This window comes from Littorina saxatilis, linkage group LG7 (assembly GCF_037325665.1).
Source record: "Littorina saxatilis isolate snail1 linkage group LG7, US_GU_Lsax_2.0, whole genome shotgun sequence".
Taxonomy (NCBI): Eukaryota; Metazoa; Mollusca; class Gastropoda; order Littorinimorpha; family Littorinidae; genus Littorina; species Littorina saxatilis.
The window spans coordinates 18,818,964-18,839,781 of NC_090251.1; the positions used below are offsets into that span (position 1 = coordinate 18,818,964).

General features: G+C 43.3%; 2 protein-coding genes across 3 annotated transcripts in view; both read right to left on the reverse strand.

Annotated features, from left to right (window-relative positions):
* Positions 1–3,537, reverse strand: part of LOC138970846 (uncharacterized) — a 37,002-nt gene extending 33,465 nt beyond the window's left edge. The window contains exons 1-2 of one of the 2 annotated variants that reach the window (XM_070343398.1): positions 2,211–3,528; positions 1,345–1,469 (exon numbers count right to left, since the gene is read on the reverse strand). In XM_070343398.1, coding sequence (XP_070199499.1) covers positions 1,345–1,469; positions 2,211–3,495 — 1,410 coding nt within the window. In that variant the 5' untranslated portion in view covers positions 3,496–3,528. Of the gene's footprint in view, positions 1–1,344; positions 1,470–2,210 lie in introns of both variants that reach the window. The other variant, XM_070343399.1, reaches the window with a different exon arrangement.
* A 5,499-nt stretch (positions 3,538–9,036) lies between these two features.
* LOC138970848 (uncharacterized) overlaps positions 9,037–20,818 on the reverse strand; it is a 13,734-nt gene continuing 1,952 nt past the window's right edge. Inside the window, exons 2-9 of the mRNA XM_070343400.1 lie at positions 20,552–20,818; positions 19,741–19,929; positions 18,561–18,676; positions 14,105–14,217; positions 11,898–13,035; positions 11,368–11,451; positions 10,695–10,851; positions 9,037–9,971 (exon numbers count right to left, since the gene is read on the reverse strand). The exon at positions 20,552–20,818 is cut by the window's right edge and continues 76 nt beyond it. Of these exons, the coding sequence (XP_070199501.1) occupies positions 9,866–9,971; positions 10,695–10,851; positions 11,368–11,451; positions 11,898–13,035; positions 14,105–14,217; positions 18,561–18,676; positions 19,741–19,929; positions 20,552–20,818 (2,170 nt within the window). The 3' untranslated portion in view covers positions 9,037–9,865. The remainder of the gene's footprint in view (positions 9,972–10,694; positions 10,852–11,367; positions 11,452–11,897; positions 13,036–14,104; positions 14,218–18,560; positions 18,677–19,740; positions 19,930–20,551) is intronic.

Here is a 20,818-nt window from a genome sequence, read left to right on the forward strand (position 1 = left end):
AGCTAAGTACTATTACCAGCAGTCGACACATGATATATATGCCCTTTGACCTTTCCTTGGGAATATCCATTACTAAAAATAGAATACAGGATTGTGGGAAAGCTGTTCAATGGCACTCACGCACTATATTTGATTTTTAATACACGACTCAAAATCTTTGGGATAAATCAAAATGAAAAAAATACAAGTATATATATATAGAGTTAAGAAAACAAGAACAAGTTGTAAACCGTTTGGAATGAAGCAAATGAATAAAATACAAGAATTACGAATTCAGAAAAAAATAAAAATAAAATTGCCTTCGAAGCGAATCGAACCCGGGACCACATAAGTAAGGACTAGCGCACCGTCAATCGGGGACTCTACCAACTGAGCTATTTCGTCGCACTTTAGTTGAGGGAGATTTTAACTTCACATATGACACTTGAGTTCTCAAGCGTGGCGACGACTCAGTGACTCGAGCTTCCGAGTCTCCGTTAGTACTTGTGTACTGTTCTCCATATCTCACTGTTCAGGGCTAGTTCAGTAACTGACCCTACGCTCCCGGTCACTTTGTATAAGTTTGGAAAGCAATAAGCAATAATTTCAAGCGAGACCGACATTATTGATACGAAATGCATTGACCAATCGCCGAAAGGCGCATGAAAGGATATCCCAAAATCATCTATTCTCGAGCCGTGTTTTCCCATGTTCTTCTTGGCCCTAATGTAGCACACGATGCCGTTGAAACGCCAAACGTGTTCAGCTTTTTTGTTTGTTTGGCAGGCTTTAGCTTTTTTCAGTGGCATAATTCAGCGCCGTGCGCTTCAACTCTAACCGAAAGCAAATTAACGCATATGCGAGCCTTGGTCAGTTGAAGTTGTCTCCCGTACTCCTAACTTTAGTGTGCTGTCAGAAGACGGGTGTACGCAAACAGCTCATACCGCAAACGATTCGGAAAACGCAAGATCTGCACTGCACAACTTCAGTGCACCTGTACGCGAGAGCGCTCGGTCACTTTTTGAAGATTTTTATTATGAAAGGAAAATTATCAAATAACGCGCTGTCCGAAGGAATGGAGTTCTTATCGGACAATGACCGCGCTCAGTTGAAAACGATAAGACATCTGACCGCTATGCGGCTAAGTGAATCGGACATTTGAGCCTTTTAATCGGTCTATGTTCGATGCCTGCTACTGCAAACTACAATTCCTATTTAACTAATGAGTAATTCCACATGTATGAACTAATTTAAAATCAAAATGTATCCTTTCACTTTTACATTGACAAATGACAACACCAGTAAGTCACACATCCGCAAGTCATAATCTATCGTTCTCTTTTTATAATTTCTAGAACTTTGTACCTTGAATGGTCGTTCTCCTGTATGAAGCATAGCATGAATCTTCAACTTGGACAACTTGGTGAACGTTTTGCCACAGCCTGCCTCTGAACACATCAGCAGATTTGACACTGGTACCGTAAAGAGATCTGGGAGAAAAAGCATAAAACTCATGCTGAACTTTGCATAATCAGATCTGAAAGCCGGGTCATTCAACATAAACACTAAATTAATCTACAGTTTTTCAGTGCTTTCTTTATTTACATTTTTCTTATAAGCTGTAAAGTGTAGGGAACTTTACAAACTTGCTTTACATCTGAACTCGTTAACATTTAATCTAAACTGAAGAGAACCCCAGGGAAAGCTTAAATGGGCCAAGCTTAAACCAGCAATGTTATAAACTAAAGTAAACACTACAAAGTAAGTAGTTACCAGTATCACCAGCTCCTGCAGAACAACACAATAAATTAATAAAAATAGACATTAAATTGTTATGATCATAATCAAGAAAATTAGATTACACCACTTTTAAAAAAAAATCTGTTTTTGATTCCCCAACCAACGTTTTTTTCTCCTCTAGACCCTAACACTTTTTCGAGCCATCATATTTTTTCACAAAGAGTTTTTCTTAAATTAAAATGACCAAACGTAATTTAAATGCAAGTTGTGTAGACTTTACAAGGAAATTTACTCTTCTCCGCCTTCCAGGGGACACAGCTCGGCCAATAAATAGGCACATGCACCTGTGTAAATAAAATAGAAACACTTTATAAAATTGTTTAAACTAATAACTGGCCTACCGACCCCATTTTGTTTTGCCTTGTCATTCAAAACACGCATTTTATTGTTTTGGGTCTAACGGTCAAAAGATTTCAAAAGTGGGGGCTCACTTTGTGCACCAGAAGTATGGAAAGTGGCAACTCCATCAACACCCGAGGTACCCTCAACAGTTATAGGGTGGGCAACACCCTTGGCCTGGTTCAGACTGGCCGTGTTTATCATGTAAAACCGTTGGCCCTGGGATGTGTTCACCACGATTTGAGTGGAGTTGGCATCCTTGTCTGTTGACACAGATATCATCGCCAAAGTGACATTGCTAGGGTCTGAGAGGTCGATACTTCGAGAATCATCACTTGCTGCTGATGAGGTTGTAAGTTCTGTTCCGTCCTCCGTAGCAAGAAAACCGTTCTGCTGTAACCCTTCTCCCATGCTGCCTGAGCTGCTTTCTTGCAAAATACCAAGTTCGTTCCCCGGTGAGGATAAAGAGTCGATGCCAAGAAAGTTTGGTAAAATACCAGGCAAGCCACTATCAGATAATGAGACTGAAGACGCAACTGAAGTTGCTGAACTAACACCCATGAGACTTTGAGATGTTGCGAGACTGGGAAAACTTGTCTCAAGAATAGTTGTTTGATTAGATTGCACCAAGTCCTCGACAGGTTCAAATTTTTGAATGACCCTGTCTGTAAATGCTGTGAATGTAATGTTGGATGTGTCCAAAGTATGCGGCATGTCACTGAACCCGGTAACTGTAGCACTACTTGAATCAAGTAAGGAGTTTGTGCTGTTCTGAGATGAAGGCGCTGGACACAGAACTTGATCCGTCCGAGCGCTCAAATCGTCTGGTAAATTGCACAGTGGGATTATATCTGAGCATTTGGCATCGTTTCCCGACGAAATGCCTGAAGTCACGAGATTCACACCGTCCGAACACAAAATAATACCGCTGTCTTCTGAGATTTCACTGCTGAGAAACTGACCACCCATGACCATGAGGTTGTCCACTTTTGACTCAGACCCAAGGCCAAGAATGTCGCCTACGTTTTCCTCTCCTACACCGTCGAAGTCGATGCTCAAGCTCTTGCATTTGGTTTTCATCCATTCGGCGGCATTTTCACTAACACTTTGGTCGTAAGCGTACATGTCCACCGACATGTCTTCCCCATCACCAGACAAAAGGCTGATGGTGCCGCCATCTTGAACGAGTTGGAGCGAATTTGCGTCGGCGATCTCTCGGACCTCCGCAGAAGGTGAATCTTTGGATAAGTACAAGATACCGTCGTGAAAACTGGACTCATGTGGGATGTTCTGGGCGCCGCCATCTTTACCCCTATTTCGACCCCCTTCGTGAGACATTTCGGACCCCCAAAGCCTTCCCGGTACGGGGTTCGCCATTTGCAAACATGAGAGATTTGCTGTGTGTATCACGTGATCCTGACGTCACAAATTGACGAAACGTGAAATGCCAATGGGTCTGTCGATTTTCAGGGAATATACTTCCATAAAACAAAAATTAATTTCGTTTAATTATTGATGAAGTTGCTTAGTGCTTTGGGTTTTGATTTTTTTTCGCAACGCAGAATTTGTATGCTGATCAAAGTGGAGCACAGGTGGGGTTGGAGAAAGAGTGACACTGACACTGACAGTGACCGTGTAAGGGAGGCAACGGTTGCATTGTACGGTGTTCGTTTTGGCGGAGATGTTCTCCCATGAGATGTCCATGGGTGCAACTCTTCCGTCTAGGACGGAATTTCCGTTTTTCTCAGGAGGCTGCAGACGGAAAATCCGTTTTTTTGAAAATTCTGGAGCAAGGCCATTGTGTTTGGGTGGGGGGTTGCTTGAGAGGTCAGCCACCTTTGACCATGCCTGATAGGGACGGTTGTGTAAAGGTGCCAAGAGGGGGGGGGGGGGAGGGAGGGGGGGGGGGGAGGAGGTCATGTCATACTGGTGAATGAGGCTGTGTATTTAGCCTTCGTTATATACCCCACTTTCAGGGATTCAGAGACCTTCAGTGGTAGAGAAAATTTGCATTCCTGATGTATGAACCCGAGTGGTATTTTGCTTCAGATACATTGAGTCCTTTGGAAAGTTGCATTGCGTTCAGTTTCATTCCGTGTGAGTTCGACAGCTACTTGACTAAATGTTGTATTTTCGCCTTACGCGACTTGTTAATCAGTATTATAAAGCGAGCGAAAGTGTAATCGTGTCAGACCAGTGCGGCTCGATTTGTCTCTAACAATTATAATGATCCGGCCTGGCGCCATACAGTACGGAGTGTAACCAACTTGACATGCTCAAAACAAGACACTGACTGGAATGGGCTTCCCTGGAAGAACGGCGTCCCCATCAACGCCTCACTATGCTGTACAAAATCAACAACAACACAGTTGACGTCAACAGGAACACTTTTTTCAAACTGAGTGACTCAAGAACTAGAGCCAGAGGCCGCTCCCAGAGAATGTTCCAAGCCGAGACTGAGGATGACACACCCCCGGCTCACTCCATAGTTCAACACGTGACCTTCTTCCCACGCACCATCACTGAGTCAATGGAACAAACTCCCAACATGGCTCTCCGCAGGTCCTTTAGTCACTGGAGTGCTTACAAGCCAACCTGAGTGGGAGTGCCAAGTCTATCCTCCTCGAACACTGATTGCCACTCGGAACTGCCAGGTGTAGCATGTAGTTTTTAACAGCATAGTCAGTTTTACCGCGCCAGGCACTGAGTGGGCCACCCGGCACGTGACAGACCCATTTACGGCCAGCACTACTTAACACTCCACTCGTGAACTTTAACTGATTAACGTCCAAAAGGACCCAGTTCATGACTCGAAGAAGACTGAGACCGAGCCATAGTAATATTCCGTTTATTCCTAGACTGAGTTTCAAGCCGTCCGAGAATGCCGCTACACACGGAGTCGGTTGTGGTCAGTCTAAGCCGCGATCACATATGACAATGATGCTCACTGAGCCGGTTTACTGAGCGGTGCCCATCAGTCTACGATCCTCTCCCTTGCTGCCTTCACCCCCTCCCCCCCCCCCCCCCCCCCCCCCCCCCTGCTCGGAACTGCTTGGGTCAGGTACCCGTTTCATTCACTTTTTATGTCGGAAAATCCAGTTGCAAGACATTTAATATGATATTTCAAATACTGATAAACAAAAAAGTAAAAACAAACAAAAAGCCGAATACCCAGACACTTAAAAAAAATATCAAAAAGATCCACACAAAATACGTACATGTACTAATAACACACAGGTACTCAGACAGTGGAGTGAGTCACAGGAGGACACAAGTCAGATCAGCCATTTCATGATTTAATCAGCAATGCAATACACAGCGTAGACAACAGTTTTGTAAATGTATAAACCACAAAAGCTAAATACAAGCTGCATGGCACAAATAAAGTACAATGCGGTCACTAGGAGACGGTGGACTCATGATTCATTACTAACCCTGCCGAGTGGCTTATCATGCGTGGGGCGGGGCGCGCACACACACACACACACACACACACACTAACACATACCTGCGTGCGCACGAACGCACACACGGCCGGCTGAGAAACACACACACACACTGACACACACACACACACACACTGGCACACACACACACACACACACACACACACACACACTCGCACGCACGCGCGCGCACACATACAAGCGCATGCGCGCAAACACACGCACACTGACACAGTTTTTGATGTGAATGTTTTGGCACTGCGCCGTACCGCAAGTTGACACATTGGTATGCACCAGTTCTATGAAATCACCCACGCAAAGTAGCAGCGTGCCGACAAAATTAATAGTAATACCGGTGACTAAATCACTTTGACGACACAGTTAATTAAAATATCAGTGTGTTTGCACACTTAAAAGATCCCTGGTCAGTCTGTCATAATCTTTCTGTGTACAAGTTAAGTTGTTACAATACAATACAATAGAACATTAAACGTGTCAGGTCATTCATTGCACATAGATCACAGGGTCCCATGTCCGAACGTTATACATTGCATGCAGTGAGGACTATTTTCAGATCATAATAGTAGAAACAACAAAGAACATTAAAAGTGTCATGTCATTCATAACATACAGAGCACAGAGCCCCATGTCAGATCGTTCTACATGTAAATTGTGGTGAAGAATATGTTCAGATCATAACTCTGATAACACAAGGAACATTTAAAGGTGGTCGTCTACATTTTTGCTTTTTTTCAATAATCGTATGGTTAGATTTCGCTAAAAAGTTATGTCATCAGATGATGAATGAACCATGGGGAAAAAAGATTTTTTATTTTTGTTTTGGGTAGCGTGACTCACGCGGCTTCCAATATTTTGTTTTCTGTTTGCTGAGAACATGTGCTTTGCCTAAAAGTACTGACCAATCAAATTCATGCCACTATGCTTATAGCCACGCCCAAACAAGTGCAGCAACAGTTTGACACTGGAGCGCTGTCCACGCTTTTTTTTAAACGCACGAAACTGCACGGGATTTGAGAGGAGTTTTGCGCTCAGTTGGCATTTTCCAAATAAGGATATCCTATTATGAGTACTACGCTGGAATACTACAATGAATTTTCAAACGGCTACACTGGCTTCGTCTTTCCTGATCGAAAGGGGGTGCATTGTTGATATTTGTAGATAATAGACTCTGCATTTTAATGGTCAAATGGCGATTTCGGTATAAAAATGTAGACAAGGGCCTTTAAAGTGTCGGGTCATTCATTACACAGAGATCGCAGAGCAAATTGTTAGTTACACACAAAAGTGACTGAAGAAGATTTTCACATGATAACGTGTAACAAGGAAAATTAAAATTGTCAGGTCATTTATTGATCACAGATGAGAGTTATTCTGAGCTCAGACCTAAGAGAGTGCAGCAAACTCTCCCCTCAGACTGACTTGATTTCAGATCGCTGACCAACAGCTGCACCGAACATTTTCAGATCGATAACACAAGGGACATTATCAGAGTCAAGTGAAGTCATTCATTAAACAGAGATTTCTAGTCAGGAGCAATATCATGTAACACAAAGAGTATGAGATTTTTAAACATCATGGCTCTAAACTCCCTTTAAAAATTTTTTTTTTTTAGCTCCATGACAGGCAAGTAAACATGGACGGTTAGTGTTCTTTAAGAGCTGTTTTCTTTGCAAAGGAAACTTCGAGATACATGACATTTTGTGTCATCGCCGATGAAAGATTGCAGTATGCATACGTCATTGTAAAAATCATGAGGCATTGCCAGGAGCTTTGAGTCTTACAGAACACCCCTCGTATAATGTTTCAGTCTGTTAAATTTTCAGTGTATAGAACAGGTTCGGAACAGTAAATAATTAGACGGTTTCAGATAGTCAATATTTGTGTGTGTGATGTCCGTACAAGATCAACGTCAGGTTGAGATCGTTAGCTCCCACCCGGTTGGTATCTTTCTCGCGAACATCAGCCTTGATTACGAAAGGGAGGCTGAATGTTTAGTCCTCACCAACAAATGCAATGCCAGAAAGAAATCATTTAAATACGTGGCCGCTTTCAAAAAAAGCTGTATTCGTGTTTTCTTTGTACACCGTCCAGCGAAACATCGACACATCTAAGCACGAATCTGGGACAGAACGAGCAATAAAGTTGGACGCTGTCCTAAGTTAAAGAAAAAAGTAAACAATTAACACTTGCTAAAAAAAAGTGTTTCGGGACTCAATTCGTATAACAATGGCACCAGTAAATGCAAGTCGGGAACGTATATTCACATTATAATACATAATTGGTAAGGTCGGAATTCTGCTTTGATAAACACGAAGTTAATACTGTACAAATGTACAATATCTGCTCAGGCATTGGAACAGAAAATACACTCTGCTAATTCCACAAGCATTTGCGTATTAGTGGTGCCAAGATGAGCACCATATCAGAACCACCACCACCCCTACTCGTTCGGCGCTTTGTGGGAAGAAGAGGTAAATGCGAGGGCAGGGATTTTTGATTCTCAGTGATTGAAAATGTAGAAGGAGTAGTTAACACACAGCCACACAAAATACACCCTCAAAAATAATGATAATCAAAAATAAAACACAAAGTAAAAACAAAATAATCAGTTAAACAAGTCGCGTAAGGCGAAAATACAACATTTAGTCAAGTAGCTGTCGAACTCACAGAATGAAACTGAACGCAATGTAACGCAGCAAGACCGTATACTCGTAGCATCGTCAGTCCACCGCTCATGGCAAAGGCAGTGAAATTGACAAGAAGAGCGGGGTAGTAGTTGCGCTGAGAAGGATAGCACGCTTTTCTGTACCTCTCTTCGTTTTAACTTTCTGAGCGTGTTTTCAATCCAAACATATCATATCTATATGTTTTTGGAATCAGGAACCGACAAGGAATAAGATGAAAGTGTTTTTAAATTGATTTCGAAAATTTAATTTTGATCATCATTTTTATATTTTTAATTTTCAGAGCTTGTTTTTAATCCAAATATAACATATTTATATGTTTTTGGAATGAGAAAATGATGGAGAATAAGATGAACGTAAATTTGGATCGTTTTATAAAAAAATTTTTTTTTTTACAATTTTCAGATTTTTAATGACCAAAGTCATTAATTAATTTTTGAGTCACTTGAGAAAATGTGACTCTATGTAATCGGTCAGTGTTAGTCTGTCCGGCCGGCCGTCCGGCCGGCCGTCCGTCCGGCCGGCCGTCCGGCCGGCCGTCCGGCCGGCCGTCCGTAGACACCACCTTAACGTTGGACTTTTCTCGGAAACTATCAAAGCGATCGGGCTCATATTTTGTTTAGTCGTGACCTCCAATGACCTCTACACTTTAACGATGGTTTCGTTGACCTTTGACCTTTTTCAAGGTCACAGGTCAGCGTCAAAGGAAAAATTAGACATTTTATATCTTTGACAAAGTTCATCGGATGTGATTGAAACTTTGTAGGATTATTCTTTACATCAAAGTATTTACATCTGTAGCCTTTTACGAACGTTATCAGAAAAACAAGGGAGATAACTAGCCTTTTCTGTTCGGCAACACACAACTTAACATTGGGCTTTTCTCGGAAACTATAAAAGTGACCGGGCTCAAATTTTATGTGAACGTGACTCCCAGTGACCTCTACACTTTGACGTCTGCTTTGGTGACCTTTGACCTTTTTCAAGGTCACAGGTATGTCTTGAAGGAAAAAAATTGAAATATCATATCTCTGAAACTATTCATCGGATTTGATTCAAACTTTATAGGATTATTCTTTACATCAAATTATTTACATCTGTATTGTGTTGTGAATAGCAATTTCTTCCTGTCCATCTGATGCCTCATATAATATTCAGAACTGCGAAAGTGACTCGATCGAGCGTTTGCTCTTCTTGTTAAGCCACCAAGCTGAAATGCAATACCGAAGTCCGGGCTTCGTCGGAGATTACTTGACCAAAATTTCAACCAATTTGGTTGAAAAATGAGAGCGTGACAGTGCCGCCTCAACTTTCACGAAAAGCCGGATATGACGTCATCAAAGACATTTATCCAAAAAATGAAAAAAACGTCTGAGGATATCATACCCAGGAACTCTCATGTCAAATTTCATAAAGATCGGTCCAGTAGTTTAGTCTGAATCGCTCTACACACACACACACAGACAGACAGACAGACACACACACACACATACACACACCACGACCCTCGTCTCGATTCCCCCCTCTATGTTAAAACATTTAGTCAAGAACTAAATGTAAAAATGAAGAGACACATGCAAATTAGCAACAGCTCATTTAGTTCTGCAAGGATCGTCGTGGGGCTCGATGCTCAATTCCCTGATGCAACACCCCTCTCTCGCTGTCTGTGTCTTCTTGACTGTTGAACACCGCCGCTAGTTTCCTGAAACAGGAATAACAGGAACACTACTGATACATGTATGTTGTCAACGTACTCAGACTCTCATCGACGATAGGAATCAATCATTCAATGACGTCTAAAAGTAATGAAGGAACGAAGGTAAGAAGTAAATTCTGCTTCGGCAGTAAAAATAAAGCATTCATGACATGATGCGACAATGATAGAGATTGCAAGTTAAAATGTAATGTGTTGCATCCCCACCTCCCTCCCGGCCCCACAGATAGAGTGAGTTTAATTAATCACAAACAATGTCTCTACATTTCTATTGGACTTAATTGTTGGTCTATATGGGGTTTTGTTTGTTTGTTTGTGTAAAAGAGCGCAGACGTACTTTGAAGTAATGATATTGCCCACAGACAGTTGAGCAATGATCGTCCTATCACTTGCATTAACCCCCCCCCCCTCTCTCTCTCTCTCTCTCTCTCTCTCTCTCTCTCTCTCTCTCTCTCTCTCTCTCTCTCTCTATCCCTCTCACACACACACACACACATACACACACACACACACATATATATCTCACACACACACACACACACACACATACACACACAGACACACACACACACACACACACACACACACACATACTGACACACACATACTGACACACACACTGGCACATATACACCTACTCTCTTTCCCTAGGCCCTCTGCCCGACCCCCCCCCCCCCCGCCCCCCATGGTCACCAAGCACAAAACACGTACATCAAGAGCGCCATGACAGCGACGAGGAAGAAGATCCAGATGACGAAGATGACACCGGGCCAGACATGCACCGTGACCTTGAAGATTTGACCCGCCACCATGTCGAACACAGCGGCCCCTGCCAGCTCCACGCAGGCGTAACTCACAAACAATGCCCCTGCAAAACGAGGGTAAAAATTACAAATTAATTTAGTTAAACTACTACATTTTAATTTTTTTTTTAACTTATATACTGAAAGAGCCATTTACAAAAGGAAAGTGCTTTATAAATGCTGACAACGGTCGTAAGTTAGAACTATGCGGCGCTAGTGTCCTTGTACCCGAGAGATTAGAAACAATAACGGACGTTCATCTCCAAAATGATTTTTCCTTAAAAGCTCAGTACCTCTCGTGTAAACAAAATCAACACCACTGGTGGCTTTTACAAAAATTAATGAAGTCACACGCAAATTCCAACTGTGCACAGATATGAGATTACACAGGCCGTTCGTTTGGTATGTTGAAGGGATGGTCTTATCCCATGGAAAAGCCTGGTCACTTCTGAGACGTCTTCTCAAAAATGAGTGTCCTTGCAAAGGCCATGTTCGCTTGTGTCTGTTGTTTATGTGCCTTCGTCACTATGATGGTCGCGGCACAATGGAGTGAATTGATGTATATTAACACAAGTGTTTACCTTGCTCGTCCTTGTTGACCATGGAAGAAGACATGGACCTCAACATGGGGATGAGAGCTCTAGCGAGAGACCCGCACCCAGCGGCTGCCAAACAACACAGTAAGCATCACTGAATATATGCTTCTTCTACATGAGTAAAAATCAAGATATTAGAAATAAATGTACATAAATAATTGCTCATTATTTGTTTTTTCTTCATCCAGAAATCAGGAAAACGTAAACTACCAACATTCTCTCTGTTTCTTTCTCGGCTTGCGCATGCCTGTACTGTGTGTGTGTGTGTGTGTGTGTGTGTGTGTGTGTGTGTGTGTGTGTGTGTGTGTGTGTGTGTGTGTGTGTGTGTGTGTGTGTGTTGTGTGTGTGTGTGTGTGTGTGTGTGTGTGTTTTGTTTTTTAAATTTTATTAATATACTTTGTTTGCTCTTTTGGTGACTTCGCTTGCTTGCTTCAAATGTCAACCTGATTGCTTGCTTGTTTGCTTGTTTGTTTCTTCCATTCTCACCCCACCCCTCCCCACTTCCTTCAACTTACACGCATAGACCAAAGCCTCAGCCGCCGTGTCGGAGATGTCGGGCAGGGTGGCGAAGCAGAAGACGAAGAGCGCAGCGATGCCCGACACACAGCCGATCATGGCCAGGTACACGTCGTGCACGTGCAAGTAACGCTGCAGCACGCGCTGCACGAGGAGGATGCACAGCCAGTGCGCCACCAGCCAGGCGGAGGAGAACTCACTGTCCTTGACGGCGTTCCAGCACAGGTCGCTCATGCGGAACGACTCCTCGATGCTGGGCTTGGAGAAGTTGACCACCACGGTCAGCAGGAAGCTGAAGAAACACAGCGCCAGCACGCGCCGCCGTTCCGGATGTGACGCGTCGCCCTCCCGGAAGTAGACGCTCCAGCTCCTCCTGGCCGCGCTAAGGGTGGCGGTGGAACAACACGCGGGGGAGGTGCATGTAGCTGGTGCTTCTACGGAACGCAGTGGGGCAGAGGTGGGTGCCGGTACGGTACTTCCTCCCCCTCCCCATCCTCTTCCTACTTCGCCTTCTTCGCCGGGTCCGTCAGCTGAGGAGTTGGTTTTGCCGCGGTACACTCTCTGACTGCCGACGAACCTAGACGGGTTACCCGTGGAGTCTCTGTAGCTGTTTCCCGATGACATTTGGCACAGAGACTGGTAGCGGGTGGTGTCCGAGCCGCTGTTCTCAAACGACCTCCTGGCGCCTGCCTCGAAGGAGCTTTCACTACTTTCAAGGCCACCATCGCCCTCGTTGGGGGTTTCAGATCTGCCGTGACTCGCACCCACCAGGTCACCGTGGTTGATTCCGACGTTGCCAGCCACTCCCATCACGTCGTCTTCAGTAGCCTGAGAAGCTGCAAGGCCACCACAAGAACCAGCATCTTCTACGGCTCCATAGTTCGTCACTACACTCTTCCGTTGTTCAGATGCTGCCACCACCTCGTGCCCACGAAGTCCAGCCCCTGCGACCCGTGAAGTTCCACCTGAAGGGTCAAGACCGGCGTTGTCGGGAGGGGCGTGGCGGGTCTCTGGCCAGAACCACAGGGCGTAGATGAGACAGACCACTCCTATGGCAGCGGCACACATGACGGGCTGGACATAGCCAGTCTTGCGCCACCGACCACCGGCTATTCCGCCCGCGCTGGCCCCAAGTATCTGCAAGAGGCCAAAGAGAAAGAGGTCTTGAAGCGTGAAAGGTTCTTGGATTTCAAGCGGAAACAAGACACATTGAAGCGAAAGCTGTTGGCGGGCACAGCAAGAATTGAATTAACAGAAGCTTTTAAATTTGAAAGTGATTTGGCACAAAAAGAATGAAAGTAAAAACTGCTATGGATTTAGACTGACAAAAGGGGATGGTATGGTGACACCCACCTATGGGTATCTGGAAACAAGAGAAATGGATGTGGACTAGGATAAGGTAGAAACAAAAAGAATGGAAGTGAAAGCTACTCGAAGAAGATGAAACAAAAGGAATGGAAGTGAAAGCTACTCGAAGAAGATGAAACAAAAGGAATGGAAGTGAAAGCTACTCGAAGAAGATGAAACAAAAGGAATGGAAGTGAAAGCTACTCGAAGAAGATGAAACAAAAGGAATGGAAGTGAAAGCTACTCGAAGAAGATGAAACAAAAGGAATGGAAGTGAAAGCTACTCGAAGAAGATGAAACAAAAGGAATGGAAGTGAAAGCTACTCGAAGAAGATGAAACAAAAGGAATGGAAGTGAAAGCTACTCGAAGAAGATGAAACAAAAGGAATGGAAGTGAAAGCTACTCGAAGAAGATGAAACAAAAGGAATGGAAGTGAAAGCTACTCGAAGAAGATGAAACAAAAGGAATGGAAGTGAAAGCTACTCGAAGAAGATGAAACAAGAGGAATGGAAGAGAACGGTAGCGGGATAAGGTTGAAACAAGATGAATGAAAGTGAAAGCTACTTGAGATAAGGTTGAAACAAGAGGAATTGAACTGAAAGCTGCGAGGGATTAGAGGACTTCAATTGAAAGCCTTGTAGGATTAATTGAAACAAAACGATTGGACGTGAAAGATGCGTTGGCGGATAAAGTGGAATGAACGTGAACATTACTTTAGATTAGATTGGGACTTGTTCTTTTCTCGTTGTTTTTCTGTTGTTGTTGTTGTTGTTGTTGTTGTTGTTGTTGTTGTTGTTGTTGTTGTTGTTGTTATTTAAATGAATTCTTTTTGTAAGAAGTGTCTCTAAAGCTACCTACATTGACAACTTCGATGATGCATATCCTCAGAGCCCGTTGCGACCCAGGCGTACTGACGTCAGCAGCAGCACTGAATGACGTCATCAAAAAGGTTCCGAAACCTCCGCCAAGGCCTGCAAACGATATTGACAAGGATAAATTTGTTGTATAAAGTGTTTTCACTCACACATACTTAAACGCGCACGCACGCATGCACGCACGCACGCACGCACGCACGCACGCGTACACGCACACACACACACACACACACACACACACACACACACACACACACACACACATACACACATACACACACATACTACCTCCCCCCACACACCCCTACACAAACACACACACGTACACACACAAACAAATCTAGAATCAAGCAAAACTCCCTTCCAGAAATAGAATAAAGATGAAAAGGAAAACAAAACAAGTCGCGTAAGGCGAAAATACAACATTTAGTCAAGTAGCTGTCGAACTCACAGAATGAAACTGAACGCAATGCCATTTTTCAGCACGGCCGTATACTCGTAGCATCGTCAGTCGACCTCAGTCCACCGCTCATGGCAAAGGCAGTGAAATTGACAAGAAGAGCGGGGTAGTAGTTGCGCTAAGGCCTAAAAAAAAAATAGGTGTGGTTACGGTAACCCGACCTACCCTATTTTTAGGGGCCGATCCTATAACTTTTTATTACATTTGTCAAACAAAAAACAAAAAACAAAAAAAACAAAAAAAACCAGTGCAAAAAACGCAATGAAAGCGAAAGCGCCCGAGTCGCACACTTATTTCTCTGTCAAGTAGGTTTAATTTGTACACATTAGAAATAAAAGTTAAAAAAAAAAAAGTGATTGCCTACCTACCTACCCTATTTTTTTTGGCTATGTTACCGTAACCACACCTATTTTTATATTTAGTCAAGTTTTGACTAAATATTTTAACATCGAGGGGGAATCGAAACGAGGGTCGTGGTGTATGTGCGTGCGTGTGTGTGTGCGTGTGTGTGTGTGTGTAGAGCGATTCAGACTAAACTACTGGACCGATCTTTATGAAATTTGACATGAGAGTTCCTGGGTATGAAATCCCCGAACGTTTTTTTCATTTTTTTTATAAATGTCTTTGATGACGTCATATCCGGCTTTTCGTGAAAGTTGAGGCGGCACTGTCACGCCCTCATTTTTCAACCAAATTGGTTGAAATTTTGGTCAAGTAATCTTCGACGAAGCCCGGGGTTCGGTATTGCATTTGGGGTACCGCGGTCGGTCAGCGTGACCTCGCGCGATTGTCAGCCATCATCCCGTACTACGTTGTTGTTCGCTTGCTCTCTGACACCGATTTGAAGTGCTTTTCTGTCATATTTCTTTGGATATATCCAGCTGCAGACGAGAGATATCAGTGATAAGTAAATTTGATTCATATTCTGTAGCTTCAATAGTGTGCACACGAACGCATTTGAGAGGATTGGGTTCCCAAAGTGAGTCAAAAACACGGTTCCCTCGGTTATTGCGGCCATTGTTCTAAGTCCATGCCTTACATTGTGCGTGGAGGCAATGTTTGGGAGCTAATATTTTCTTTTGTGCGCAACGTTACTTTCCCTTAACTGGCAAATGCATTACTGGTTTATACATTAATCTGTTTGTATAATTTTTGACGCGCTGTAATTAAATTTGATGCTTTTAAGTCTCACTCAAGTGGATCTCGCACTTACACTGGCGTGTGGATAAAAAGTTTTTAAGGAGAAATGAGCGAAATTGCCTACTTTAGGATTTATCTTCTAATCACCAAATCACTTCTGTTTCTCTTGAGTGCAAATAGTTAACAGTTTGCATGTTTTATTATCTATGATTTTCTATGAAACAGTTATAATTCTTTAAAAACACAACAATTGCCAGCTTGGCGCCGTAGGCGAAGATAACGCGAGCGGGAAGGCTTCGCTTCGCATCTCTTCTATGTCTCTGGTGAATCTTACTACTCTCCTACACTTGAACTGATGTCGGGGAACATTACCGTGCTTCCTTTCATCATTGTAAGCAAATCATTGAAACCGGGAAGTGAAACCGGAAAGTACACATTACAGAACATCCGCGTGTAATTCCCCTTCGTTTTCTGGTAGTAGTTGCGTAACGACGCAAATTAAAATGCAACTTAGGCTTACCGTCCCAAACGACGCTCCACTTTCATTATTCAATCTAGTCAACATTTAAATGGCCTAATCATACCGTGAGGAAGAGGTGATTTAAAGACTTTTGTGAAAGAAACAAACGTATTTATGACTGTTCCATAGTATACAGACACACATACACACACACACACACACACACACACATACACACACACACACATAATTATATATATACACACACACACACACGCACACACACACACACACACACAATTGAAAGTCAGCAGAGACTTTCTTCCGAGATTTGTTAAAATCTCTTAGCAGAGAAAGAGAGAGAAATAAGTATCCCTTCACAGACAGCCTATTGGGAGCATCAGACCCTCCTCAAAGGGGACCGAGATTTACAGAGCAAAGTCCCTTTGTGGGGGACGTATCACAAGGTAATCTAGTCCTGAGGAGGACCATTGTTTTTGTACCTAGACCAGACACGTGTTTCGACACTATTGTGTCTCATCAGTGGTCAGGTGGTACTGATGGCGAGAGTTGTGCTGTGCTCTGTGAGAGGTGTTTTCTTTGTGCTTAATATTATTTTGTTTGGACCTAGCTATTGATGTGTACATTGTTGTTAAACAGTTGTTTGTTGTATGTTTATCAGGGTTTGCTAGTGTGTGATAGGGTTCGTGTCCGTCTGTAGATGTTAGTTTCTTTGTTAGTCCTGTGTTGACAACTCTTCGACAAGCGCTTAGAACTGTACCCACGGAATACGCGCTATATAAGCTTCATATTGATTGATTGATTGAGTTGTCAACCCATGGTATCCAACTAAGAAGCAAACCACTCTCTGAATGGTAGCTTCTGTTGGCATGGGAGACTACCCTCATCTGACAATTAATAATATATATATTAGGGCGAAGGCTGGATGTAAAAAAGCAATATTCTTGCTTATCTATTACTCTCGATAATAAAGATTTTGTCTTGTCTTGTCTTGTCTTGTCTTCTCTCTCTCTCTCTCTCTCTCTCTCTCTCTCTCTCTCTCTCTCTCTCTCTCCACCCTCTCTCTCTCTCTCTCTCTCTCTCTCTCTCTCTCTCTCTCTCTCTCTCTCTCTCTCTCTCTGATACAGTAGCTTCATTTTCGTGTGAAGGGTCAATACCGACTACCACATTATGTGCCCAAGCTTTCACAGAGTGAACAAGCACACACATCAGACATTTCTTGTCTGGCTGCTGCTGGTGCGGAGTTGGTTCATTTATGCAGCTAAGTTGCACATGTTGTTGTCGTGTTCTAATGCGAAGTTAACCAGGAAGATACAGTGGAACCCCCCTTATAAGACCTCCACCGATCTGAGAAACTGAGGTCTTAATAATGAGGGAGTCTTAAAATGGGGGTGAATTTACGGAGGTTAGAACATCTGGGAGAAGCAAGGTATCGAAATGGAGGAATAACCAAGAAGTCTAAAATCGGGATGGGGGTGGGATCGAGGGTCTTAAAAGGGGGTTTCGACAGTATATTCATCTTCAAATGAATAGGGGCCTTAGCCAAAACGTGAAAGTTGTCCGTGGCACAGGAGGAAAACAATCACACAACGAAGTACTTTGTTACTTGGGTGCTGACAATGGACGCATGGCCTTGAAATATGTTCACCTTAAAAAAAAATTAAAAAATTAAAAAAAAAAACGCGTGCGTGTCTGCTTGCCTATAGGATACGTCTGCAATTGTGGGCCAATGGACATAAGCAGACCGAAGGACTGAGGGAGCGGTATTTGTGGACAGAAGGAAAAACTGGGATGGGGTGGGGATGGAACGTCCACAATAACAACAATGAGTGCATCTCCATTTCTAAACAATAAACCCAATGTCAACTTGAGCCAGGAAGTATGAAACCAAAGATTTAAAAATTACACCAGTGGTAAAGCATGGCACTGTGACTGTTGTACACCGACAAAAAATTGAAGACTTTTCATTTCATTTTTTCATTTTTTCATTTTCATTTCATTTTCATTTTCATTACTTTATTGTCCCATCGCTGGGAAATTCGGGTCGCTTCCTCCCAGAGGAAAGCTAGCAGCAACGGAGTCGCGCTACCCAGGTGTCTGCGTGTTTAGGTGTATTCAGCCACCTGCACTTATGGCAGAATGACCAAGGTCTTTTACGTGCCATTGTGATGACACGGGGGTGGGACATGGCTTCCGTCTCTGGGTCTGCACATAAAGTTGACCCGTGTCCGTCCCGGCCCGAATTCGAACCTGCGACCTTCCGATCACAAGTCCAGTGCTCTACCAACTGAGCTACCGGGCCCCCCTTAGGAAATAAATCTGGTATGGAACGCACTAGTATACAATACATGTGCTTACCGTCCAGCACATTGCCAATGTAGATGACGTAGAAAGGGGCCTCAGTCCCCAGCACAAACAGAAACACGAGTGCACGTGCACAGTTGCCCAGCAACGGCAGCACAAAGCCGATTCGTCTGAGGTAAAAGAACGTATTCATACCATGATCAACAACAACACAAAAAATGATGTTCACAATGAATTAAAGGCCAACTCCGCCTTGTGAAAAACACCTCACGGTGGCAGATCAGATCAGGATCCCCCCACTTGGTCACATACAAAAAAGCAACATCCTGACTGCTTGTGGTGAGTTGGGATTTTTTTAATGAATTAATTTCCGAAAAAGGCACCAGTGCCATTAACGAAATTAATTATCAAAAAAAATACCACAGTGCACAGAAAGTACCCAGGTTGTTCATTTTTCGTATGTGACCAAGTGGGGGGGGGGGATGTCCTTATCCCTTGTAAAACCCTGATCAGATCTGAGACGGTGAGGCCAACTGTTTTCACGAGGCGGAGTGGGCCTTCAAGCAACCATTACCCAGAGTTCACGACAATCAACAGAACAATTACACCCCCCCCCCCCCCCCCCCCGGAAAAAAGACAGAAAGAAGAAGGTGCAACAAAATGTTAACGGGGAAAAAAAAAGATTCTGAAATGAAATGTATGTAACTGTTTGTAATTAGATTCAAACACTTCATTTGAAAAGCTCGCATATCATTGTCCCAGCTTCTTAAGAAACAACTATCTACAGCTTCCCTCTCAAAATGTTTTGTTTTTAGTTGTAATTTAACTGCGGCTTGGATAGAACTTGAAGAGTAACCATGTGCGAAAGAATAAATACTAGCACAAGAGGTTAAAGAAAATGCATACGTTTGCCAGAACCGTGGCTTCAAGAGCAAACAACAACATTAATTTTTAAGAAGATTAGAACATCGCAAATAAGATGCGTTTATTTGCATTTTTGAGATTATTTCGACAGATGATATGAAAATGATATATTCTCCCAGAAAACATCCAAAAAAATAACGTCCTAGACATTATATCATGCGCCAGCTTTCCTTTTCCGTGTCAGACAGAGGAAGGCAGCTATGAGCAGCTGACGAAATACCGAAACACTTCCTGTTGTGTTTTCTCTTGTATTTTAACAGTCGTTGACATTATTGTATGTTTAAGCTTTCGATGCCTGTGACCTTCTCACCTTCCAACTCTGTCGGTGAGAGGCCCAATAAACATGGTGGGAATGACAGCGGTGAAAGAAGCCGAAAAAGCGCTGATCATGGCTAGCTGTACGAACTCTCTCTGTACGTTCTCGGCTTTCTCTTTGTCCTTGTGATGCCCGTGCGTACTTCCACAAGGATTCAGGCTGTCCATGGAAGGGTCTCCATACCTGCAGACAACCAGTAAGCAATCAAGGCCAGAAATGGCACGACATTTTGTGTTCTCAACATGTGTGTATATAGGTACTTTAAACACCATTGTTTCATTGTGCGATGTCATTTGGTTATGTCAAGTTCAAGTTCTTTCTTGCAATAAAATGATTATTGGCTCACGTAAGTGTAGCCTATGCGATGCTAACTTTTGTCTGTCTGTGCGTGCGTGCGTGCGTGCGTGCGTGCGTGCGTATGTATGTCTGTGGTAGAAACTTTAACATGACTGAACACCGAAATACTAATTTTGCCTGGTTATTATTCAAGCAACAGCTTCAAAGTATTGAAGCAATGACGATCAACATTTCGTCGGCACGTATGTAGTTAAAGTGTGTATCCAAAGAAAACGGGTGGTGGGGGGTTTTGGGGTTTTCAAGAAATTCATTCATTAAAAAGATTCTCACCTTACACATAAAGCAGTCAGACTGTTGAGTTTTGTGACGTGTCCAAGAGGCCTTATCCTCCATGAAAGCCTGGCCAAATCTGAGAAGGCGAGGTGAAAGATTGTGCGTAACACACTTTTTTTTATGCCCACGACGGACACATACTTTTGACAAACGAAAGAGAAAAGCTCCAACTTACTTGAGACTTGCTTGATCGAACAAGTAATACGTAGTCATGCCCATGAGGAAGACTCGTGAAAGCGTGTAACCCAGCAACAGAGGCTCTATGGGCACGTATGACGTCAAACACTGACGACATGAAGCCGATGACGTGGCTTCATCGTCACGAATAGACTCTGGCGAGGAGGCGGTCACGACAGATGGTCCAGATGAAATAAGAGGCTGTCGCTCTTCGTTGGTCATAGGCTTGTATGACATAATGGTTGATGCTGAGCCGGATGACGTA